General features: G+C 39.8%; 3 protein-coding genes across 4 annotated transcripts; 2 read left to right on the forward strand and 1 right to left on the reverse strand.

Moving 5' to 3' along the window:
* The first annotated feature begins 551 nt into the window (after positions 1–551).
* On the forward strand, positions 552–5160 carry LOC130160588 (proteasome subunit alpha type-6). Its single transcript, XM_056363199.1, has 7 exons — positions 552–729; positions 1932–2026; positions 2784–2865; positions 3639–3794; positions 4015–4193; positions 4386–4480; positions 4952–5160. Exons 1-7 carry the CDS (start codon positions 654–656, stop codon positions 5007–5009), a joined length of 741 nt encoding a protein of 246 aa, XP_056219174.1. The 5' UTR covers positions 552–653; the 3' UTR covers positions 5010–5160.
* Positions 5161–6637: 1477 nt separating this feature from the next.
* Positions 6638–8941, reverse strand: nfkbiaa (nuclear factor of kappa light polypeptide gene enhancer in B-cells inhibitor, alpha a). Its single transcript, XM_056363198.1, has 5 exons — positions 8643–8941; positions 7983–8088; positions 7649–7856; positions 7182–7531; positions 6638–7075 (listed from the first exon to the last, which is right to left on the reverse strand). The coding sequence occupies exons 1-5, from the start codon at positions 8873–8875 to the stop codon at positions 7046–7048; spliced, it is 927 nt and encodes a 308-aa protein (XP_056219173.1). The 5' UTR covers positions 8876–8941; the 3' UTR covers positions 6638–7045.
* Positions 8942–16583: 7642 nt separating this feature from the next.
* brms1lb (BRMS1 like transcriptional repressor b) lies at positions 16584–23815 on the forward strand. Of its 2 annotated transcripts, none has more exons than XR_008826035.1 (10): positions 16584–16866; positions 17097–17187; positions 17995–18122; positions 18385–18464; positions 18668–18764; positions 19242–19331; positions 19477–19541; positions 19620–19696; positions 19976–20105; positions 21597–23815. XR_008826035.1 is itself a non-coding variant. In XM_056363234.1 (10 exons), the coding sequence occupies exons 1-10, from the start codon at positions 16731–16733 to the stop codon at positions 21712–21714; spliced, it is 975 nt and encodes a 324-aa protein (XP_056219209.1). In that variant the 5' UTR covers positions 16588–16730; the 3' UTR covers positions 21715–23815. The 2 variants fall into 2 exon arrangements, 1 of the variants encoding a protein (XP_056219209.1); XM_056363234.1 differs by having other exon boundaries at positions 16588–16866; positions 19657–19696.
* The last annotated feature ends 844 nt before the right edge of the window (positions 23816–24659 follow it).

The following is a 24659-nucleotide window of genomic DNA, read 5'->3' on the forward strand; positions in this document are numbered from 1 at the left end:
TCTGTCACAGAACAAGGCCATCGTTAATGTTATCAGTAATACCTGTGCTTTTCCTACTACAGTATGACAAGTCAGAGTGTGCCTATATCTTATGCTCAATCCCAATTTACACACTAAATGTATGCACTATATAATATTTATTCAGATCATAGTATAGTTGTGCAGTTGGTATAAAAGAAAGCAACATACTTACGTTGTGTTATATCTTAACATGAAATGAAAAAAATACTAATTATTTGGTTTTTCACAGATCCCATAACCAGTTGTTATTTGTTTCGTTTTTTATTTCAAATGTAAAATATACTAAAATAGCAAATAACTGTTCTGTAACAATCAAATAAGTGTAGCTAGTAGTGTAAAATTAAGCTATATTTCCCTCTGAAACGTAGTGGAGTATAAATCAGCAATAAAAGGAAATACTCAATACCTCAAAATTGTCCTTGAGTATAGTTCTTACTTATTGTAGTAGTACTTGAATACTTCTGAGACACAGCATGATAGTATTATATCACCATGGAAACGAAGCAGACCTCTCACACCGGATGAAGTTCCGGTGCCTGCAGTTCAACTTCCGGGTGGAAATATTGTGCATGAAGTAAAATCTGCTTGCAAATTCATTTGGACGAACTTCTCGGCCAACTAAACCGTGTAAAATGTCCCGAGGCTCAAGTGCAGGGTTTGATCGACACATTACCATCTTCTCTCCGGAGGGAAGACTCTATCAAGTCGGTCAGTATGTGGATGTGTTCAGACAAAAGCCGGTTCGAAGGTTCACTTGTTTGCTAGCTAGCTAAATGCCCTGTCATGGTTCGCCTAGCTTGGCTTCTAGCTATTAAATAACACCCCGCCAAAGCGAAAGTAGTGTCATATACAACCATTAAAGTTTTACTTATGCCGTGCGAATTGTTATTTTACGTCTATTTTTCCGGTAGTAGCATTAAACAAAGCAGAGCGAATCAAAATAGCTAGCTGGCTAGTAGGGTAATTAGCATGGTTAGCATTGCAGTCAAGCAAGCTGATTCATTGCTCAAAGTGTCAACTTGCTACTGAAGCAAATGTTACGGTTCTGGAAAGTTTTTAAAAAACTTTGAATAAAATTAACTTTATCATGATAGCATTTTGTCGCAGTCGTCCCAGTGTTATGTATTTTTTAAGTGTTACGGCAAGAAAATCCCCTTTAAATTACGCTGGTTGTATGTTTTGCAGGTCGGTTTTAGTTTATGAACTTGATCTAATCTCTTCTTAAACTGAACTGGACATGAACAGGACTATTGTCGATGTCATCTAATCAACAACAGTTAGGAGACAGATCCTGAAGTTGCTCCACAAGCAGCAATAAACAAAACAAATCATTTTAAATTTGCTGTAATAATAATAAATCCCCTTCAGCCATAAATTAAACAGGTAACCTTAATTTGGATGCAGCATCTGATGTTGTCAGTAATTCAGTATCAGCTGACCAATCAGATCACACCTGAACTGGTTGTCCCAAGTTTTCTGCTGAGCAGTCTGTTGGTGTATTGACTCTACTCTCCAAAGAGGTGAAAACTCCAGCAACACTTGCAGTAAACAGAAGAACTTTATTGGAACAATGCATATCAGCTTTTGGCTTGTGGTCTTCATCAGGGTCATGATGGCCTACTCTAATGATGGCCATCATGACCCTGATGAAGGCCACAAGTCAAAACACAGCAGTCTAATAAAGCTCTTCTGTGTACTACAAGTGTTGCTGGACTTTTCGCCTCTTTGAACTTTTTCCTTAGATGAAGTAGGTGAAGTTGTGCCAGAAACCTTTCTATGTTTCTACACCACTTGACTCTACTTTTCAAAATTATTGAATGCTGTGCTTGTTTATTGCTATTCCCTAACGTTTGTTACTGTTGTCAGATGAACACGTGTCAGATGAACATGTATTGTCTGCTTATTTGCAGAATATGCTTTCAAGGCCATAAACCAAGGTGGACTCACATCAGTAGCAGTCAGGGGGAAGGACTGTGCGGTTGTTGTAACACAGAAAAAAGTACCGGTGAGTTGATATCAGGTTGTCCTTTTCATACTGCATGATAGTGCTGAGTTCACATAACTCACAGTGCCAGCACTATCATGCCACTGTGACAAGGTGCATCCTCCTGCATTCATGACAGTTGGTCCTTTTTCCTAATATGTGGCAACATCCATACTGATATTATTTATTAGTTATACATGAGAAATGTATTACTGTGTTCTTCAGTTTCTTTCTACTGGAGAATCTTAATCTTCTGTGAAAATATTCACATTTTATATTCAGACTATATTTATCATGTTTAAAAACACATCAGCTATGTAGTTTGTGTGAAAAAAGTAGAAATATCGCTAGATGTGCATCATGTTTTTAGAGGCCAAAATGTGCTTTAATATGTTAAATTGTTTACTTTCTCTATTGCTTATAATGTATAGTCTCTTTATATCATGCGAAATTTATATTATATGAAAATAATACTTTTTTTATTTTCAGAAATATTTTCTCCCTGATAAGATAGAATTTTGATGACCGTATTTATTTTATTCAGTTTTCATTGATATCATTCTGTATTTGTATAGCTGTAATTGTATTAACACTCTTGGTTATTTGTATCTCTGAATGTTTACAGAGGGTGTGATATTTATTGATATTTAATGGATCCTGCATGCATTCAGATCACTGGAATACCCATAGAACTAATTAGTTTGAGGAGTCAAGTAAATCTTTTGGAAATGTTGAGGCTACCATCACATGTTCATTGTTTATTTCTTCTTTGAAACAGGACAAGCTTCTGGATGCCTCCACAGTGACCCACCTTTTCAGAATAACAGATAATATTGGATGTGTAATGTCTGGGATGACAGGTGAGAAAAAGACTTATCTTTATACAATGGAGGTAACCAAGACATTTAACGCTGTCTGTTATAGATCATTAGAGTTCATTGTTTTAGGTTATAAATCCTGCATTTTATCTGTTTTTATGTTAATATAAAAACTTTAAAAATCGGATTAGGTGGCTTATCTGGTAGAGCTCATACCACAAAGGCTTAGTCCTAACTGCAGACTTTCCAGTCTCTCAGTGTAGATATCCAAATAAAGGGAACAAATGCCCCCAAAAAATCTGAAATACACAATTCTGGGTTAAAATTTGATTTTTTGTAAAAATACCATTGTCAGCACAGACAGTCTGTGGGATTTCCATTTCTTTTCTTCTCACTCAGAGGGTGCATACTGAGCAGCTCCTTGGCATTTTCCTCCCATTCTTCTCTTTACTTCGGTTGTCAAAGCGTTTTCTGAAGCATTCTGAGAGTTGCTGATTTAGTATAAACTTCACTGGTTAGCTCAGAAGACACAGCAACTTTTCAGTAAATGGGAACAATGGGAAAACCGGTTTAAACCCAATTTATCTTTATTTAAACTCATACATCATTTGACCTTTCTGTTCTCCCCACTCATGGCTTTTACTGTTGCTGATGGTTCCTCTTTCCGAACAACGGTTATTTTTGTCATCAGAACTGACTTTCTATGGATAATAATATTTACTTAAACATTGCATTAAAGATTTGAAGCACCACTCTGACTGTGTGACAGTTCAATGGATTTTATGAAACAAATTGCCTACTTTTCTCTCCTGCAGCTGACAGCAGGTCCCAAGTGCAGAGAGCTCGCTATGAGGCCGCTAACTGGCAGTACAAGTACGGTTATGAGATTCCAGTGGACATGCTGTGTAAGAGAATTGCTGACATCTCACAAGTCTACACGCAGAACGCTGAGATGCGACCACTGGGCTGCTGTATGTATTGATTTTTTTTAATTATTAATTTATTTTTGGGAGGGTGTCAAATTCAAACAACATGGAAATTCAAGCTGACGTAGGATAAAATAATTTAATTTGTTTTTGCATTTCAAATGTTTCCTGACATTTCATCTATTTCTTGAATTGTCATATTAATAATTAACACAGAAGCCAAGTCTCACTGTCCTTCTCCTCTCTGGTGCCTGTGAACCTGCAGGTATGATCGTGATCGGAATAGACGAGGAGCACGGCCCCCAGGTGTATAAATGCGACCCCGCAGGCTATTACTGCGGCTTCAAGGCCACTGCTGCTGGAGTTAAGCAGACAGAAGCCACCAGCTTCCTGGAGAAGAAAGTGAAAAAGAAACTGGACTGGACTTTTGAGCAAACCATTGAGGTATGCATAGTCTCGTTATGCTGATGTAGCGCAGGTAGATAAGGAAGGAGTATGAATGTGAAAGTAACCTTAGAGGTGGTTTCCAGCTGTGTGGCTTCTGATTTTGTTTCCGTCATTGTCATAGCAAGTAAATTATTAAATGATATAATAAAGACATCATAAACCTGATCTTCCCCTTTTTCTCCCCTTCAGACGGCAATTTCTTGTCTGTCAACCGTTCTCTCCATTGACTTCAAGCCCTCTGAGCTGGAGGTGGGCGTTGTCACAACGCAGGACCCAAAGTTTAGGTAAAAGGCTAGGAGTACATGATAATGTAGCAAAATGTTTGTGGTGATTACACTCTGTAAAATGAGATGAGCAGCTACCAAAATAATTTCTTATGTTTTTTTTAAAGAGAGAGAGAGACTGTTTTCACGAACATATCAGCCCATGTTGTAACATGTGATCATTCTCACTGTAGTATGTTGGTAACAGTTATTTTCATCATCAGTTAATCAATTCATTGTCTCTAAAATAACATAAAACTGTCATCAACTGTTATAACTTTTCTCTTGTACTCGGATCTCTACAAGATATTCAGTTTATCATTATATATGGCACAGAAAAGCATCAAATACTCAAATTTGGATGAATCTAAACTAACCCTAATTTTCTGTTAATCAACAAACCAATTTATCAATTGTTGCAGCTCTAGTGAGGGTCAAAACAGATTTTGTACATGAAAATCATTCTGTTTAATTGTTTTTGTTTTCCTCCAGGATTCTGACAGAGACTGAAGTGGACACCCACCTGATGTCCTTGGCAGAGCGGGACTGAGCGAGCAGAGACGTGTCACCCGTTGGATTAAGTTAGAGCATGATGGAATATGCAGTTCCCAGAAGGAGGCCGGTGTTATCTTTGTTTGCTGTACATTTACCCCCACTGTTTCATTCAACAATAAAAAAAAGTTTTTGGAGTAAAATAACAATTGTCCTTGATATATATTTACTGCTTATTGTGGAGCTTGTGATTTCTCTGCACATGGAGGTGTTTGCATTTCTCCAAATTTAATTTTTTTGCATCACACAACAGACTTAGACTTACTTATTAACCCCTGGCCTCGTGAACTAATTCTTTTAGTTTCATCAGCTGTGTTTTCATCTGTCAGTTGAGTTTAGTAGCAGGGGGAAATGTTTATGGAAACATGAGCGTGTGCAGAGCTCTACCTCTGAGCTTCCTGTTGTGGCTCAGTGCACTAAAGATCACATGAGAAACCTTGGTGGTGTGCAGAGGTTATTTTACTACACACTGAATGGTGTAGACCTGATTTGACCTCATTTTCTCTACATTTTTGGCTCTTCTTCTTTTTCTTTTCTTTTTTTTTTTTTACACACACACACACCTGTAGCATGTCAGAAATAGATTTCTTCAGCTTACCGGATATATCATACAGCACGAGTAGTTTCTCTTTGCGAAGGGAAAATTTGTTCCCCATGACAATTCAGAGTGGTTTTGACAAAGCTGGGGGGGGTTGAGCATTCTAGTCAATGACCCTGTCCAGCTCAGCTTTGAGACACTTTTGTCATTACCAATGATCAGAAATGATGTTAACATTTCATCGGCTTAGATCATTTCCCATCAGTCACATCCCATCACTTCTAGTCCCCCTAACTTCCCCCTGCGCTCAGAATTGGAAACAAATCCAGATAAAGTATGATTTTTATTATCCCAAATGTAGTCATAATTTTTGGAACTTTTTTTTTAATAATTAATGTTTACATCTCTTATGTAATTTCCACTGTGATTAAGAATCAGCAACCTGCTCCTTGGCCCTTGGAAACCCCCTCTGCAGTCCTGTACAGTTAATGTTTACAGCCCTGAGGGCAATAACAGAACACCATATACACAGCTATTAAACCTAATCACTCAGACATTTTCAGATAAGCGTTGGCTCCAGCTTTACTTCATGCTGGGAAATAAAGCAAATGATGCCCATTATTTCAGGTAATTCCTGCCTGAAAAACAATAAAGTTTCATAATCATTTAGACAGGAGTAATACTAACTCTCGAGGCACGTTTTCCCATTTTTGTCTAAGACATTTCCTCCTTACAAAATTTCCTTGGTAGTTCTACCCGTTGCCAGTTCCTCGTTGCTATTCAGCAGTAGTTCCAGGGCAGGGCGGAATATTTAAGTACATTATGTTCCTCTTATGCTGCCCAGGGACTTTCAACGCAGTGACTCAGAGACCCGGTGACCTCGCCCCAACAAGGAAATCCCAGACTGTTCCAAGAGTCTGAGTGTGATCGTTTTTCTCTGTTTATGTTTCACAAGTCTGGGTGATGACGCTCTTCTTCGTCACTTTTTGTAAGTGAGAAATGCTTCATGTTCAAAAACAGATGGTAAAAAAGTCGTGACATGTAAGGAAATTAACCTATGCAAAGTGGAGGAAACACACCAGTCATAGTTCTTTATATTCATAGACTTCTTTTTATTCTGAGCATTTTTTGTTAATAGTGTTTAAATCCACACTCATATGTACAGGTAAGAAAATAATATCTCTGTATTTACAATATATTACAAGTCTGGTATATACACATCAATATATATTTATACAGTATACAGAAGGACTACATGGAGGTCATGGTCTTGCTGTTTTGTGGTTCTTGGCAAAGAGTTCTGTGATGCAGACCGGCTTTGACCTCACTGGACGCCATCTTCATTCATGTTTGTGATCCCAGGGCCAGCACCTGTGGACTTGGACCTTGGACGGGGACAAGCAGGCACTGATTTGTCCCTCGTTGGGGGCCGTGGCTGGGGAAACCCAGTAGCAGCTTCACTGTCGTTCATACCAGCGGTAGAGAGGTGGTTCCGTTTACTTTCCGAACTTTATGTCGTCATACAGCTGTAGGGGAGAAATTAAAAAAATCGTTAGGAAACCATACTTTAAAGTCATGATTATATGAAATATTTTCTTATAAGAGCTTCATAATTCTGAATCAGATACTGACCTCATCCTCTGACAGGTCCAGGTCCTCCATATCACTCTCATCTGAGTCACTTTCGGGCAGCTGCCTCAGCTCCTGCGGCGTCTTCTCATACAGCTGGCACCGAATCTCTTCGTTCTGGCGCCCGTACGTGAGGTGGTACGCCGTGAAGCCGCCGTAGTTCAAGCAGTTAACGTCGGCGCCGAGGTTGAGGAGGCAACGGACCAGCGTGGGGTTCTGAAGATCCACGGCCAGGTGGAGTGCCGTCCGTCCACTGCATTGTTCCTGTGCGTTGATGTCTGCACCCAGCTTAACAAGGTTTTCCACCAATGAAATGTAGCCATTAATAGATGCCAAGTGGAGACAGTTGTGTCCTGGGAGGAGAAAATAAAGTTCAGTTATAAACCAAATTTAAGAAACAGGCGCTGCCACAGTGAAATAAAACAATCTTTGTGTGTAAGAGTTTTGTTTCTTTTTTTTCTAATACTTACCATTGTAGTTGGGGAAGGACAGGATGGAGGTAAGGTGGCGCTGGCAGTTCTGGGTAATGACACCGAAGCAGGCGAGGGAACCCCTCTTGCAGGCGATGTGGAGAGCCGTGTTCCCACTGTCGTCAGCCAACTGTGGGTCGCAGCCGGCCTTCAGGAGTTTCTCCACCAACTGGGGCTGCTCTGTGATCACTGCTAGATGGAGGGCAGTCTGGGGAGAGGAAAAAAAATGGATATTTAATTATTATTATATTCCACTTTTCATGTGTGTTCTGAAGGAGAAGAAAGTTTTTATTCATCTGAAGATCAATCATTTGTGTTTTATTTTGGTTGTTACCTGTCTCTGGTGGTTCTGTACGTTGAGGAAGGGGTGATTGCGAGACAGCTTGATCATCTGGAGGGCATGATCAGTGGCTTCATGAATGACGGCCAAGTGGAGAGGCCTGAGGAGAGAAACAAAAAAAAGATGGAGGTTAGTTAAAATGATGCTTTTACAAAAAAAAAAAAAAATTACACACAGAGGAAGTGGTTCCAGCCAAATAAGAAAGAACAAAGCCTGAGCAGTGGAGCGTTTCGCAAGAATGGAGTTTTGTCGGGTTATTTCCACCAGTTGTGGTTTGACACATCTGATGCTTTATCAGTTACTGGCAGCAGGCCAGGGACTTTCCTGAACGCGCAACGCGGACTTTAGCCCCGCCCAGACTGCTCTCTCAGCCAAAGTACACACACACTCACGCACACACAGACACACACACACACACACCAAGTACGCGCTGTGCTATACACACACACACACTTTTTTTTTTTTTAAAGGCCACTTGTTTTCGTGCAGCTTTCATGCAGCTTTTCATATCTTTCCAGTGCATTGAGTTTAAAGTTTAGATGCTACGCACTTGTGCAAAACTCCCATTGAATATAAGCAGAATTATTAAACTTGCAAATGCGTAACTGCAGTATTCATTATCTACAAAAAAAAAACTAAAAAAAAAACACTTACGTGTCACCATCGTCAGTCACTGCATTTCTCCAAGGCTCATATTCCTCTGTGGTGTGCTCGAGTGTGTCCACATTCATCTCCTCAAACTCGTTCACCAGCTCGTCCTCTTTCAGGGAATCCAGGCCGCTGTCAAAACGGTCCTCGTGGCAAGGCAGCGTTTTCCCGTGTTTGGGCTCCATGTTGTCGTGGTTATAATCCATTTGGTTGTGGTTCGAAACTCTGTGCACGTCCATGGTGACTTTGCGACTCTGACAAGAAGCAGACACGTCTATGTGTGAATGTTGGGGCAGAGTGGTGCAGCTGAGGGAGGCGCACTGGGTTTTGTGCGCTCGCGGGGCGGAGCCTTGGCGGGGATTTCCACTTGACTTATCTTTGAAAAAAGCAAGGGAAATCACACTGAGCTGTGCTTTTGTGAAAAAAATCCCCCCCTAACAGACTCAGAATGAAAACTTGTAGTTTCCTATTAGACACCTATTTTCACCTGTGATGTAGGTTAGGGGACATTATTTATTTCAATGAATGAGACACGATGGGCATGAATGAGAGAGACATCCCCTGACTGGCTCTTGAAGAATTCCCTTCTGCACTGGGGAAATTATCTTTTTTTTTAAGTGGCTAACCAAAGTAGCATTGCATATTTTCCATTGGCCTAATTGGCCAGACTTAAATTAGCTTTAAAGAGAAACATCCAAGTTTCCAAAGTGAAGTAGAATTCAAAATTTACACTGAATATGAACCTGCACCTACACTATCAACCACATTGTCTTATCATATAACTGCTATGGAGTCTGTGGTTGTCCTTATCATACAAGAGATAAATGTAATTTTACTTGCAAAGCACATTAATATTTTTGCTTCTCCTCAACATTAGCTACAGTCTCCTACATATGTAAATACCACAATTTATGAAGTAAGACAATGTGTTAATCAAATTTTGGTTGTTTCTTTACCGAAGATTAATTTTCAACATTTGTTTTCCACTTAGTTTGAGCTATTGAGCTAAAGCATATTCAAATGTATGCATGTTCTGCAGTTTTTGATTGTTATGACCAGGGCTGTAAATTAAGTCCTTTTGAAAGCATAAAAAAATACACACGGTGCACATGGTGTAAAAATGACAAAAAAATCTACACTTCAGGGGGCAGACAGGAGGAGGTGGCAGGATTTCCACACTTGTGTTTCTGTACATGGTTACGCTTCAGAGTGAATTTACGCGGCAGACCCACTGCAGAGGAAGAAGGGCAGAAGATTCTGAAGTTTCCTCATGGAGACTCCCTGATGAAAACAGCACTGCCTATTCCACAATAGGATGTTCTGGACTTACCCATCCAGCACTGAACATGATTAAACACACCTCTGGAGGTTAAAAAAAAAAAATCCTGGAAAACACAGTGTTTAGTCATGCAGACAAGTAAACTCTACTATGACTTTTTGTGGGAATTTTGACTATTTTCCTTTGATTATGTCTTTCCTTATTGTGTCTTTTTTGCCTTTGTCCTACTGCTTTAATGCAAGTTTTAAAAAGGAATTTCCTTTGTCTTTCAAAACATGGTGGTAAAAGTATGTGACAGAGCTACCTGTCTGTGCTCCCCTGACATTTCAGATAAAATTCCCAGGACCATGTCTGTTTACACTGTGAAAGGTGGGCTTGGTGAAAACATAGCAACAGTATCCAAGAGCAGTAAAGCATTCACACCTCTATGGGGCGATACTCAGTTGATTGCGCTATACAAACCAAACGGACACACGCATATACACACCCAGCAGGGCTGTGATGTCACTATCTAGCAGCCTACTGTATCTCTCACACCAACGTCACTCGTACAGGCACACACCAGCTCCTGTGTGTCTTGGTTGAATTCCACACATACTTTAATGTCTGTCAAGTATCACAATGAGACATCTGGGGACAAACTGTTCTTGCAGCCTTGTGTTTTTTTTCTCCTTTTGCCAAGATTGCGTGCTGTGTCTATATATGGTCAGATATTCACCCCACATGGGAAATACTGGGACTTCCACTTTACATGTTAGAGAAGCTGTGCAAGTGCTCTTGTCTCCACTTGCCTTGTGTTTACTCGTGGTTGCTGTGGCAACCAACCACTGAGAGTGCACTGACGCCAGTTCAGCGTCAAGTGCCGTACATTGCCCTCTGTCTGCGTGTTGGTAAAGCACCACTTATCTAAGTCAGTAAAGTGCCTAAGGGGCCATCACACCCTGTCAGCAAAGAGCTGATCTCATGATACTTCGCATTTTCTGAATTGACCTCCTAACACCAACCTCACCCTGTATTCTTTTTGAAAGAAAAGGGGCAGTTACACTGTGCAGTTGTTCTTAGTTACCAATTTATTGGGTACAACAAATTCAAACTAATGCCTCTGTAATGTCTATTGCAACAGCACCACAATAAATTCAGCTGTCATGATTATTTTAAAGAAAAATTATTGTTCAGTGTTGTTAAATATAATAACTAAACCTCCCATTCTATAATAATAAAAAGAAGATTACATAATCATATGCATTACTTCCCCATACCTTACATTACACAGTACTATAGGCAGCAAACATTTTATGTAAGAGTGCTTTACGGTTGTTTTTTTCTTTTCTGCAACAACTTAGAAAGATGTAAAATACTGTTGATGAAGAAGTGGGGGGAAAGACAGGGGAAAAGTCAAATAAATTATTAATACTGAAATTACATCATGGCTAATTTGTGAAACTGAAACACTTGTAATTTCTGGAGCGCATCTACTATTTACACTTGAAGGAATAGTTTGACATTTTGGGGAATATGCTTCTTCACTTTCATGCCCAGAGATGAGAAGATAGATACCGCTGTTGTGTGTTTATGCTAAATATGGAGCTAGAGTTTGGAGGCAGTTAGCTTAGCTTAGAGTAATGAAGGGGAAGCAACTAGCCTGGCTATCAAAGTTTTAAAAAATACACATACCAGCACCTTTTAAGCTTCATAATTAACATCTTATCACTGTTTATTCTTTACACATACTACAGAGGTACAACATGTTAATTCGTGATAGCATATTTCTTTGTACCTTTGGAGAGGGTCAGGTTAGCAGTTAGCAGTGCTTCCAGTCTTTAAGCTAAGCTGCAGTAAGCTAATAACCCCTTGACTCTGATTACACAAAGTTTAAAGACACATCTGTATCTCATCTGTATTTGTTGGTGTACAAATAAAACAAAAGTAATATAATGTGTTAATTATGAAGCTACAGAGCTGTTGGTAGCCATATTTTTTTTTACTTTGCAGAAGGCATGCTAGCTGTTTCCACAAGCCCTTAGCCTTATAGCTAAATTAAACAACTAGCATAGTGGCATTATCCTCTAATTAACTCTCGCAGGAAATCAAATGAGTGCATTCCCCAGAAATTTCCCTAAATACTGCATTTGACCAAGCACACATTTCAAAAATGTAAGAAAAATGTAAATTAAATCTAAAATAAGCAGTAGGGAATATTGCTTTCTATGAAAAGAATGTCAGTGTCTAGGTTATACAGCTATATGATTTAATATAGAATCTGTCATACCAGTAGGTTGTATCAGTGAACTCCACCCAGCTCAGCTGTCTAAAAATAGCTAGAGCTTCCCAGATGTGTGCATGTCATTCATGACAAATTTCCTCCCGTTTCGGCAGGAAGGTATCACTCCACTATTACAGTAATTACTCAGTGGACACTTACACTGCCACCTCCACTCATCAATTTCTTTTCTTTTTTTCTTTTTTTTTTTTTTTTAAATTAACTTTTTTTTATCAATTTAAATTTTAACTTTTTGGGGCAGTTTTTGCCTTTATTCAGATAGGGACGGTGAGAGAGTTACAGGAAAGCTGGGGATGACATGCAGCAAAGGGCAATGGCCGCTGCGGTAAAGACTGAGTCTAGGTGGTACACGCGCTACCAGTTGAGCCACAGGAGCCCCCCTCCACTTGTCCATTTCTTGTGTGGGCTCGGTGACACAGCAGTTCTATGCCCAGAGTTCAGACAAAATACACCCACGTTATGTTTTCAAAATGTGTGGCTTGATATAAAAAGGAGTATTTCAGTATGGCAGCGTCACACATGGCTGTTTTCCATGGCTTGTATTAAATAATGGGTAGGCATGCTTGCTGTTTAATGCTATGAGTCAGGCTGTTTCTTTGTCAGAGGGACTTCACCACAACCATACTTAATGAATTGAAACATTATATGTGGTTCTTATCTGATGTATTCAATGTGCACTATTACATGATTTTAATAGTGTCATATACATAAATTAAGATAGTGTGTGTGATTTTTACTCTCATGACCCTACCCACTGATCTCATTCAATGAACTGCAAAAAGAGCAAGGTATGTCATTAACCATGTGTGCTTCCCAGAACAAATTAAAAAAAACGTTTCCATAGCCTACCTGTAAAAATAGAACAAAGTTTTTCCCTCACAGTAGCATGTGATGGTCATAGTTAAAGGGTGGGAAAATATTATGTTTCGACATCTTTCTTGTGTCGTAGCTTCTGAAAGAGTGGCTGAAGACATCAGAGAGCTATTGATTGAAACTTTCAAAGTGAGGTGAAAAACTCTGAGATCCTCCCCTTTGTTGACTCAGTTTCGCGCTGAATGTGCAAATGCATATTTTTTCGGGGAAATGTGGGTGTTTTTCGGAGAAGGGGTAATACCTTTATTTCCCTTCCCAGGCATTCCCACGGTGTTGTACGCACACACAGAGGGATTAATGTATGCAATATGATCTGCTGTCCTACTGCCCTACTGCCACCAGGCAGGTCTCAAGATAATTGAATCACTATTAGGTCCCCAATTGTTGGTTAAGTCTCACAGCAACATGGAAACAAATAAAATTTTCAATTCAACCAATTTACAAAAACAAAAAGAAAAATTTCAAGATATTTGTTCCTGAGATTTCTGATTTTTCTTAAAGTAATTGTTTGGTATTTTGGAAAATACTTTTATTTATTTTCTTGCCAAGATTTTGATGAAAAGAGCAATACCACTCTTCTCTTAGAACTAGCAGCATATTAGCTGAAAGCTGATAAAGACTGGAAACAGGGGGAAACACCTAGCCTGATTTTGTCCAAATGAGCAAAAAAAAAAAAAGACACTGATGGAGGCTGAGATTTTAAAGTCATCACCATGAGGTTGCAAGGCTATCAGCAGAAACTCTACACCCAGCCAAGAAAAAGTTCCAGCACAAAACCAGAGTTTGTAAATTTAAAAATTTGGTTTTTGGATGGCTTACACAAACAAGTAGCTTCAGAAGTATTCGTATAGGTAGATTTATTTTTGGGGTGAGCCAGGCTAGCTGTCTCCCACCGTTCCCAGTCTTTATGCTAAGCTCATTTTTGATGCTCTGGCTTCAGCTTCATAGTTACCATACGGACACGAGAGTGGTATCTGTCTTCTCACCTAGATCTCAACAAGAAAGTGAATTGGTGTATTTTCTGAAAATGTCTATTTTTTCAAGCTAACCTTTAAGCGCTTACAATATATGCAATATAGTTTTAAGGATGATTTATGTATTAGTGAGGCTTAGAGGCTATAAGATCTCAAGCTGTGCACACGTAGAACCAAGGGCTGTTTAATGCAAAAGTTAAATGAGTTTAAACATGATCATTAAAATTTCAAAATGATTTTATAATGGTAAGCAGAGGAGGAATGCTAATGTTCCAGATTTACGCTTTGCTTGGCTCCAATTCAAATACCTACTGCTGTATATTGAACAAGCTGCAGATGTAAGAGTGATTTTTGTGTGGAGCATTGACAGAAGGATCTGCCGTAGCTCAAAGGAGATAAGATAAAAACATCACAGAGCTACATGTTTGGTTTTTTTTGATAGTCGTTTTTCAGTGTTTTTCAAGTTTGAGGTCATAGATTTACATTGATTACACATTGTTATCACAGCGCTGACTTTCATGTGAGTGCACATGCAAAGCAGTTAACACAAGGCAAAGAGTGTTGAACGAAGAACTTTTTCTGCGGTGCAGAGACACAGTTTTCATGCAGCTTTAAGTAATGAAATTGGAAGAGAAGATGCAGTCAACCATAAACTGTGGCTCTGTTTGGATTACTTCTCATTCTTGAGCCTTTCTTACATTCTTTCATGTGCAACTTTATTGATTGTCCAGTTTCTTGCCCAGATTGAGCAGTCTCTGCTCTGGACTGTATGAGACTATGAGAAAAAACAAGTTCAGTATTATGAAATAAACCACAAAGATAACTCAGATTTTCTGCTACCACACTGCACTGCACCCAAAGTACAAATTATAGCAGCAAAGTTTCCTGACACATATACATCAGTGTGAAAATGGATGTGACTGGCAGTGTGCTACGCACCACGGAAATAGTGAGACTATACGAGACAAACCGCAAATCAACTGAGCAAAATCTTTCACTTTAATATTCTCATGTGCATTTTTGCATATTGTGAGGTTCGAGCAGGCCCTCTGGCTGTTAGCTTATGTATCACAAATAAAACTCCACCTTCTTGTTTTGTCTGTTGATGAAAACATGCTTTGGTTTTAGTTAATGCTTAATGTTTACTCAAATAGAGCAATATATTAATGAATTAAAGCATTTTTTCTCATATAGCCCATAGCTAGGAATGATGTTCTTTTTTAAAGTCTCTTCTTCCATTTATCTATATATCCAGTTATCCACATTTAAATCATGTTCTTTTTATTAGTCTAAACTTTATATTGCTTCTATTTAAATCATGAATTCTTCCTGTTTCAATCACAGGATAAGTCACACTCTCCAGGAATGAATTAAAATTTAAGAAATGGGGAGCTACTATTCAAAGGTCTTTATCGCTCTCCTGTGGTTTAAACCTGAATTGCAGCGGCTGGGGCTGCAGGTCCTTCTGCTTGTCGGGGACGGGACATGACAACCTGTGGAGGAGGAGAGGAAGTAGGAATAGGTGAAGAGGTGATGAGGGGAGTGACAAAGGAGTGAAAAGCTAAAGTTGAGAGCAGAGAGGATGAAAATATGTGATGAAGAACCAGGAGGAGAGGATTGGAGAACAGAAGGAGTGAAAGAGAAAGGGAGGAAAAGAATGAAGGAGAGAAAAGGAAATGAGATGTGAAAACCTTCACAAATACAAAAAATACATTTGTAAACTCACAAAATATCTTGAAAATATAAATCGGATCTGCAAATACATAAACTCCACGAATAAAAACATATGTGAATACATTCAATTAATTTACAAATACATGAAAAGCATTTGTGAATATCTCTCTAACATTTATGACTTTGAAACCATACACTGTATAGGCCTATAAAGCAGTTGAACAGCTTCTCCCCACTCTGTGTGACGTCACTTATAAGCATTTAATATTTTTACATCTTCAGTTTATGATCAGAAATATTAAAACTCTTTGGGGGACATTTCCAGGGATAGATGAGTGGAGCTGAGAGAGTGAAAGAAGAAGAAACGAGGAGGAAATGAGAACAGAGTGATCACAAGTAGATCAAATAAAATTCTGTATGATAATATTACAGTACATGTCCATGTTGTTTATCCTATGATGCTATTCCTTAAAGAAATGTAAAATCATTGGAGTAACTGTTCTTCTGTTGGCCTAATATTCAGTTCAGAGACATGAAGACATTCACTTGACTTTGTTGTGGATCCATGATTGCTTAGAGCAGTACATATTATTATGGTCTGGATTTAAATGTAGATTTCTCATCTAAACATTAAATATGTGAACTTTACGTAGTCACGTCCTTCAACTTTCCACTGACTTTCTATAAACCTAAAAAAAAAAAAAAAAAAAACCGTCAACATAGTGACATACCTGCACAGACAGTACGTATCAGGTGCTTGTGATACAATTTAAGAAACTACAAATCCCTCATATCCTCCCGTAGCAATCAGTTACCCATACTAACATCTGATTGGACAAATTCAGTAAGGCATCTTGTGATTGGTCGACGGTGGCCATGTTTGCATTTCCAGCTGTCTAGATGCGGGTTAGCTAACCGGTTAGCTGTCTGAGCTACATTTGCTTTTTTATTCGGGGTAAAAATTGACGAACAGCTCTGCCACCCCGTTAACACCGGCTCATCTTTACGCCGCCATGCCGGTTCACTCCCGGGAGAAGAAAGAAAGTAACCACGAAGAAATGGAGGTGGATTTTCCCGAGCAGGACGGCAGCAGCACAGACGAGGAGGACACCGTTAGCTCATCCGTGTCTGAAGATGGAGACAGCTCGGGTAGGAAAAACAGGCCTTAAACACCAACCAAATGTTAGATTTTATTTTGACATGCTTGTCCGTCAGACATGGGTTAAACAAGAAATGCGGTAGCTGTTGGAAATTAGCTGACATTTCGAGCAGGGAGGTGATGTAGAGTATGAAACAGAGATGTTATGATGATAGTGGCTGAAAAGTAAAGCAGTTGAGGTGGAGGTGATGCCAAAGCTGCCATGTCTTCATGTGAACAGAGATGGATGATGAGGACTGTGAGAGGAGGAGGATGGAGTGCCTGGATGAGATGACCACCCTGGAGAAGCAGTTCACTGACTTGAAGGAGCAGTAAGTTCTCTCCCATATAGTTTCCAACAAAATAAAAGCTGCCTGTCCTAAACTAACAGTGTGCTTCATGATGATCAGGCTCAGAAACTCTGTGATGCTTGTCATCACATCTCACGTGGGTATTCTGCATATTAATCCTTGCAATCACCACAATGTCTTTAAAATCTGTGGTTAACATAGACAATTTGATTCTCAGGAGTGAAGGCGATCATGCACTGATATCACACCTGGATGTCAAGCACTGGATTTTGGTCATTGTTACTTGCCTAGATATCTTCCACAGCGATGGTCAGTTGTACTCTGTTTACAGGTGTAAAAACAGGTGGTAACTGTGGATGATAAATGTACATCAGCCACCAGCCAAGTGCTGGTAAGTCTTGGCTTTTACTGCTCTGGCTACTTTCTGTTCCAGTAGCCATTCAGTGTGTAACTGACCATCTTCTGGAAGTGACGTTCTGTTTTGAAAACGTATTTGGCTTTCCATATGTCAAACCTGGCTGGCGTGTATGAGAAAGCTTAAATAAATGCCCCCCTGCCATGCCACAGCGTCCTCTCCTTAGACATGATTTTGCTGTTCTCCTCTGACCAGTGAGTAATGTGTTTACTATGTTCCTGTGTATGACCACTGAGGTGAATTTGCTCTTAAGACCATTTCAAGACAATTGCTGGATTCTTGAAAGCAAAGTCACCACAGATGATAGACTTACAGTAATACCACAATAATGATTAATGAATAATGAAAGTTTCAGCCTCAGTTCAGGCTTATGAATTGTTGTGCTTTGCTACTGTATTTATTCTGCCGTTTAGGTTGTACAAGGAGCGTCTGAGCCAGGTGGACATCAAGTTGCAAGAGGTAATGGCTGGCTGTGCCCAGGAGTACCTGGAGCCTTTAGCCAACCTGCAGGAGAACATGCAGATCAGGACCAAAGTGGCAGGTGAGTCCAAGTAATATTTCAGTCTTTGCTGCTGTCACACTGCCCTGGCCTTAACCCCTTCTTGTGTGCATTTATGTAGGAAATAAGTTAAGCATAGCAGGACTTAGTATTGTTCAAATGTCAATGTCTGTAATAATATTTAACTAATGGAATGTGCTTTTTTTTTTTTTGCAATTTAAAGACGATAGTTGCTTGGATTAAACCGAATTCCCATTTCCCTGTTGGTTGCCTCAGATTGATTTGCCACTCGTGTTTGTTGCAGGGATCTACAGAGAGCTGTGTTTGGAGTCAGTGAAGAATAAGTACGAGTGTGAGATCCAGTCGGCCTGCCAACACTGGGAGGTGAGAGGCCAACATTTGAGTAGGGGCTTATGTGAGGTACATTTATAATAGACGATCACCTAAACAAATTAGGAAATACACTAGAATTTTGAAAGTTTGGGTTTTTGCCACAGTATGCAATTCAACCCCAGTCCTACTTCTGGAGATGTGCAGTGTGATGACCTTCTGTCTTTGTTGACCTTCTCTTTCTTCTTCACTTCCAGAGTGAGAAGCTGCTGCTGTTCGACACTGTACAGAGTGAACTGGAGGAGAAGATAAGAAGACTGGAAGAAGACAGACACAGTATTGACATTACCTCAGGTACCAGCTGGCGCTTCAACACACCCTTGTTTGAAAAATATTTGTTTTGATCCATTCACCCGACTTTTATTCAATAAAATGTCAAAACCCATCAGAAGTTTGGCTCGCAGTGAGATCCTAAAGTAGTGACAAACCCAGAGTATTTGGTTATATTACTCCCTACAAAGGAGTACTTAGTAAGTATTTGATATTTTCATTGAACAATAAGCAGTTAATTTATTCCAACTGGGAACTCTCAGTTAACAAACCTACTGATTAATTGTTTAGCACAAGTTAGTACCTTACAGGGTACAATTAGTGGACAATCAGTGAATAAACATTGGAGATTTGATCAAGAATATGTTAACTGACAACATTCAAAGGTTGCACTCAGTATCTGTAAAACAGAGTGAAATATGAAGCAAATATCCAACAGAAGGAAATGCCCCACCGGCACAATAATCCCCCTTGCTGTAATCTGTCCTCTTTGTTTTCCAGAGTTGTGGAATGATGGATTGCACTCACGGAAAAACAAGAAAAAAGACCCGTTCTGTCCCGTCAAGAAGAAGAAGCCTGTTGTTGTCTCTGATATCCTTTTTCCCTTGGTCCTGTCCTTGTCCTTATTCCTCCCATCAATCATCTGCACCACATTTTACTGCAGCGCTTCAGTATTGAATTGTTAAGAAAGATGTTTCCTGCCACTCCTCTGAGTTTTCCTTAACCTCTCCGTTACGGCCTTATATTGTTTACATGCTGCAAGATCTGGACATTCTTGAAGACTGGACTGCGATAAGAAAGGTATTTTCATGATAATGGACGAAGCAGAAATCTGGTAAATGCATCTATATTGACATTAAGTTGTGATTTGATTTCAAGTTGTGTCTGTCGCCCCCCCCACCCCCACCCCTTGCAGGCGATGGCATCACTGGGGCCGCACAGGGTGAAGGTGGATGGTAAGAGTTTCTCCTCGTCCTTGGTTACAGTCAATATGTGGCTGAGTGCAGCGATCGACCCACAGCCACACAGGAGGAGTTGATTCAATACTTTCTGTCAAAAGTGCTCAAGTTTTTGATAAGAAGTCAAATGTTGCCTTTGTCTCGCTCCCTGTCTTCCTTCTTTAATATTTTGTACTTTACCAGATTTCTTTTAACCTCACTCTGCCTTTAGTCACTTGTTCCCTCCCTCTCTCCCCATCTCACCCCATTTTTCTTTCTCTTTTTTTCTCCCTCCAGTTCCTGCAGTAAAGCCTGACAGACACCACCATGTGGCGCGCTCTGAGGACGGTCGACTTTTCTATGACAGCCAGTGGTACTGCAGGGGACAGGCCATCTGTATCAACAGGAAGGACGAGTACCCGACTAGGTGTGTGTGTGTGTGTGGGTGTGTGTAGGAGAAGGGTTTGTTAAGGAATAAATATTTGTAAAGATGAGAGAGTTGTAAAGCTAAGGGATACATGCATGCGCTCATCTGCAAATTTGTGTTTCTGACTCACTGGGTGAGTCTGACTGAGAAGCAGTGTGGTCACATGGTGGATTTATTTGTAATGGAAATGATCATGGATGGATTTGAACAAACACAATGGGAGTATTAGCAGGAGTGATTGTGAGTTCACATTCTGCTCTTTGTGCGTCCTGCCCTGTGTGTTTGTCAGGACAGGATGCACACTGAATAGAGGGAATGCATTGATGTCAGTTTTTCCCAGCACTCCATCAACACCCCCCTCCCCTCCCACACCACTGAGTGGCAAAACAAATGCAACAGGTGGCTGTTATGAATGGGTAGAGCTGTGATACAGGAGTCTGTACAGAATACCAGACAGTCAGTGGTCTGAGGGCTAAATGTAAAATGTTTCCTTACACATATACATACATTCCTGGAAAAAAAAACACACCGCAGCAGAAGGTGTCAATGAACACCAATGGGAGATCCACCACCGTCACTGAAACACAGAAAGAGGGAATAGAGGGAATCTCTCTGCTACAGAGCAACTGAAGCTGTTGTGGAGGCTTACCTTACTAAAACACTTCATGTTGGTTTCTCCTTTAGTTTGTCTGTTTGTGTGTATATATGTAGCTTTGCCCCAGGGAAAAAAACATTACACTGAACTAACCCTTGAGACATATAGATACTTAGTGCCACAAAACTCTGCGTAGGTTCATTACTTCAAACTTTGTCAACACACAAAGCCAGAAACTTGAAAACTGTTTTTGTCAGATTTACTAATCTGCGTGTCATTGTGAAACTAGGCAAACCATCATCTCCACTCCCATATTTAGCTGTAAACGGATGTAGGCAAAGAGCAGAATAGTTTCAGATCAAAGGTCTCTAACAGTGCCAGAGCTGCCGTCATTACATGTGATCATTACGCATAGTTGTGACTGTTTATAGCTGCTGTGTCATTCATTCATCACATGTACCTATAAACCTAATTTCAGCAGTGAGGCGCTCCATCATCATCATCGAACGTCAGGAAGGAAGGATTTAGTTTGTAGGATGTTTGATATGGTAATATAAGCACAGAGACATGATGCTCTGATTGCGCGTTCAGTGTTAGATTCCATCTCTCACCTTATTTCTGTTTTTATAAATTCCAGTTCTGTGTGGGGAAATGGTTAAAACATGCTTTCGTATCTTTAGGTTTTCTGTGGACAAGTTTGTAAAAAATATTCGGTTTTATTCCATCTTTTATTTTGAAATCCATGACAGATTCTGACTATTGAGTGTTTGTTACCCATTGAGGAGTGACAGTCTACATCTGCTCACAGTAACATTACATGCAAACCCCCTACACTTAGTGTGAGTATTGTGGTTTAGCGTTGCACTAACATTGACCTGTCTCTGTTTGTCATGCAGTGCCATCATCACCACAATCAACAATGACGAGGTGTGGTTCAAACGACTGGACGGCACCAAGTCGAAGCTCTACATCTCCCAGCTGCAGAAAGGCAAATACACTATCAAGCACTCATAAAACCACACTGACACTCGCTCACACCCATACAGTACAAAGACCATCATTTCTGCCTCCTTCCCATGTTGTATCTTTCTCCATGCTTGCCATATGTACAGTACACACAAACACACACACACACACACACACACACACACACACTCTAACCTCCTAAAAAGATTTTCACTCTTGAGCCTGACAAATACACACACACACACACACTTTCTTTCACGCCCTCTTTGTTTGAGTAACAAAAAAGAAACTGTCCAGAAACAAACAAGTGTCAACTCAAGAAGATGTTCTTCTCTGTAAATATGTATATGTATGTTGATATTATCGACAAGGTCACAAAGTGTCATTCTCTCTGAAACGGAGATCAATGCAAAGTGCTGCTAAAAAAAAAAAAAAAAATTTAAAAAAATTAAAAAAACAAAAAAAAACAAGGGAGAAAAACCGGAGCAGTAGCGAACTGTGAAGCTCAGTCGCGTGCCTTTCTGAGATGAGATGATGCCTCGGCTGATTTAAAAAAAAAAAACAAAACAAAAAAAAAAAAAAAAAAAGTCCTGAACTATCAATGCAGTGAAGCCTTACTCTGTACGGTGTTAGCACCAGGAGGACTGAAGCGGGTCATTGAATGAGTGAGTGAGAAACCGTGATGCAGGTGAGGATGCTGTTAGACTTGAATTTCATGCTCCACAAAGCCTAATAAATCTGTATTAGGATCCCCAGGGACCCCAGTTTGATAAAATGTTTGATTTAGTAACGAAAAAAAATGCACAAGTGTCAATTTGGAGATGGAGAATGATTAATCAATTCTGAGCAGATGATGATATCGTGAACATAATGAGTTAAAACTATTCTTCAAGAGCACCCCAGGGTTTTGTCGAAACCCACTTGGGGAGCCACTGTACTAAATGATCTCTTGATGTGTTGATGTTTTCAGTGTAATTTTACCAGCACTACATTTTTAAGTTCAAACCGAGGCCAGCCTCCGTGCACTAAGCAAAACGCAACAGCTGGAAATGAAGCCTAAACATGCAGAAGTGGCAGGTGCCCTGTATATAGAGACAGTGTATTTTGTGTTGAGCTCACTGTGATTCTTCCCCTCTGTCTCCTGTCATGTTGCCGTGCGTCTGATAGTGCCTACAGCTGAACTTTTAAAGGGAAATATTTCAACCTGGCATATTTGCCATAAATTTGGCTATTGTGGCTCCCTATGCAGTTAGCCATAATGGCCACCGCAGGCGGCTACTTTCTGTTAGAGACAAAGATTATAGCTGTAGGAGGCTTGCACAGCTTGCCTCCATGGACAGTACGTTGCTTGCTGAAGTTCTTGTTTCCCTGAATCTCTACAACAGAGGTGACGAGTGCAAAGTTAGCATCACCCGTGGCTAATACGCCAGGTTGAAATATACCAGAATTTTCCTTTTAAGGCGGGATCCAAAAAAAGGTTTACTCCACAGGTTTGAGCTGTGTTTTTTTTCTATAGTGTTGGGCTCATAACAGAATTCATTGTGCCATTTTTCAACCTTTTTGTCTATATTCAGCCTAATTTGTGTCTGCTAAAAAATGAAATAAGATCATTTATTAAGTACCGCAGTGTAAATCTTCTATCTGTTAAATCTCTCAAAATCAAAAGTTATCTCCTGTTCCCTGTCCTCTTCCTCTTGTCTTTTTTGTCACTTCACCCCCCTCCTCCCCCTTGTGTTCTTCTTTGCTGTCAGTAAAAATGTTCCTCAACATTTATGTATTAACAGTACAAAGAGAAAGCAAGAAGGGATTTTTTTTATGTGTGTACAATCCGTCCATTGTAAATTATGTTCAGTGACGGGGATCTTGCTTTGTGTTGTGCTGCTTTATACTTTCAGCATTGCATACATATTTCAAAATATTACCTGACAAAAGTATTGTAAAGAGAGGTCCTTTCAACACTGTACCATAAACATAAAGAAAAGTGTATGTAAAGCCTAATAAGGCGTCCACTTAGTAGAGCTTTTGTTTTGTTTTTTTTAACTACACTTGTTTTGATGCATCATGGTTCCTTTTCCACATTAGACGTACAAAGAAAACTGACATTGTGCCAATGCATGTACAGCTGATTAAAGATTTTGTTTGTATCATTCGAAGAGTCCAACCTGCGCACCATCAATTCATACAAGAGAAGAGATTCTGCATTTGAGTAGAGTTTTGCTTCTACTGTACTTCAAAGGCTTCCTGCCTGCTTTTCTAGCAAAAAAAGTCTCTGTGCATTTAGGCGATTACAGTATCAACCTCCACTGCTTAGCTTGAGTCAAGCTAATTTCCTTTTTCTTTGACTTAAGAGCTTTGGATGAAGAAATATCAGAGTTTTGCATTGAACTTAAATATCCTATTGGATTTGGCCTAGCAAGCACAAAAAAGCCCAGATAAAATCTTATATAATACTCAAGTGTACAAAGGCAGAAAGTCCCTGACAGCGCTCAACCCAAAGTCACCCCCGAGGTTTGCTGAACCCTGGCTACACTCCTCTGTCACAAAAAAAAACTGGCTTATTTTGGAGGAAAATGCTGAGTTAGTCCTATTTGATAATAGCTCTTTGGTCTGCTGTGCTGTTCAACCTTTCAGTCACTTATTTCTGCCAGAGGGCCACTCGCTAGATTAACACCACGTACTGGTATCGATTCAGGATCTACGCTGATGTACCGTTTTCTTGCCCCCTCGCCGTCCATCCGCCTGCCCTCGGGCCTGTGCAGACAACTCATGCAGAACCACTGCAATCTTTGATTGATTTATTGGGATTATTCAGAAATTTTGATGTAATAAATTGAAAGGTTTAAATGGTTAAAATCTTCCCGTAATTAGAGCTTTATAACCAAAACTGGTGTCTTAAATACACATTCCTTGCTATAACCTACTTCATGATCACACAATATCAACACCAGTAAGTTTATTTAAAAGTGTTGCAGTACTGTTTTGTGGCCAGAAGG

The sequence above is a fragment of the Seriola aureovittata genome, chromosome 19 (assembly GCF_021018895.1).
Source record: "Seriola aureovittata isolate HTS-2021-v1 ecotype China chromosome 19, ASM2101889v1, whole genome shotgun sequence".
In the NCBI taxonomy this organism is placed as follows: domain Eukaryota; kingdom Metazoa; phylum Chordata; class Actinopteri; order Carangiformes; family Carangidae; genus Seriola; species Seriola aureovittata.

Excerpts from the sequence above, each read along its gene's own strand:
- LOC130160588 (XM_056363199.1), top strand. The coding sequence starts at position 654 with ATGTCCCGAGGCTCAAGTGCAGGGTTTGATCGACACATTACCATCTTC. Across the intron at positions 730-1,931 it reads GGGAAGACTCTATCAAGTCG|AATATGCTTTCAAGGCCATA; the intron begins GTCAGTATGTGG and ends GCTTATTTGCAG. Across the intron at positions 4,481-4,951 it reads ACGCAGGACCCAAAGTTTAG|GATTCTGACAGAGACTGAAG; the intron begins GTAAAAGGCTAG and ends GTTTTCCTCCAG.
- nfkbiaa (XM_056363198.1), bottom strand. The coding sequence starts at position 8,875 with ATGGACGTGCACAGAGTTTCGAACCACAACCAAATGGATTATAACCAC. Across the intron at positions 8,089-8,642 it reads GTGACTGACGATGGTGACAC|GCCTCTCCACTTGGCCGTCA; the intron begins GTAAGTGTTTTT and ends TTCTCTCCTCAG. Across the intron at positions 7,532-7,648 it reads GTCCTTCCCCAACTACAATG|GACACAACTGTCTCCACTTG; the intron begins GTAAGTATTAGA and ends TTCTCCTCCCAG.
- brms1lb (XM_056363234.1), top strand. The coding sequence starts at position 16,731 with ATGCCGGTTCACTCCCGGGAGAAGAAAGAAAGTAACCACGAAGAAATG. Across the intron at positions 19,332-19,476 it reads GAAGCCTGTTGTTGTCTCTG|GGCCTTATATTGTTTACATG; the intron begins ATATCCTTTTTC and ends CCTCTCCGTTAC. Across the intron at positions 19,697-19,975 it reads GCACAGGGTGAAGGTGGATG|TTCCTGCAGTAAAGCCTGAC; the intron begins GTAAGAGTTTCT and ends TTCTCCCTCCAG.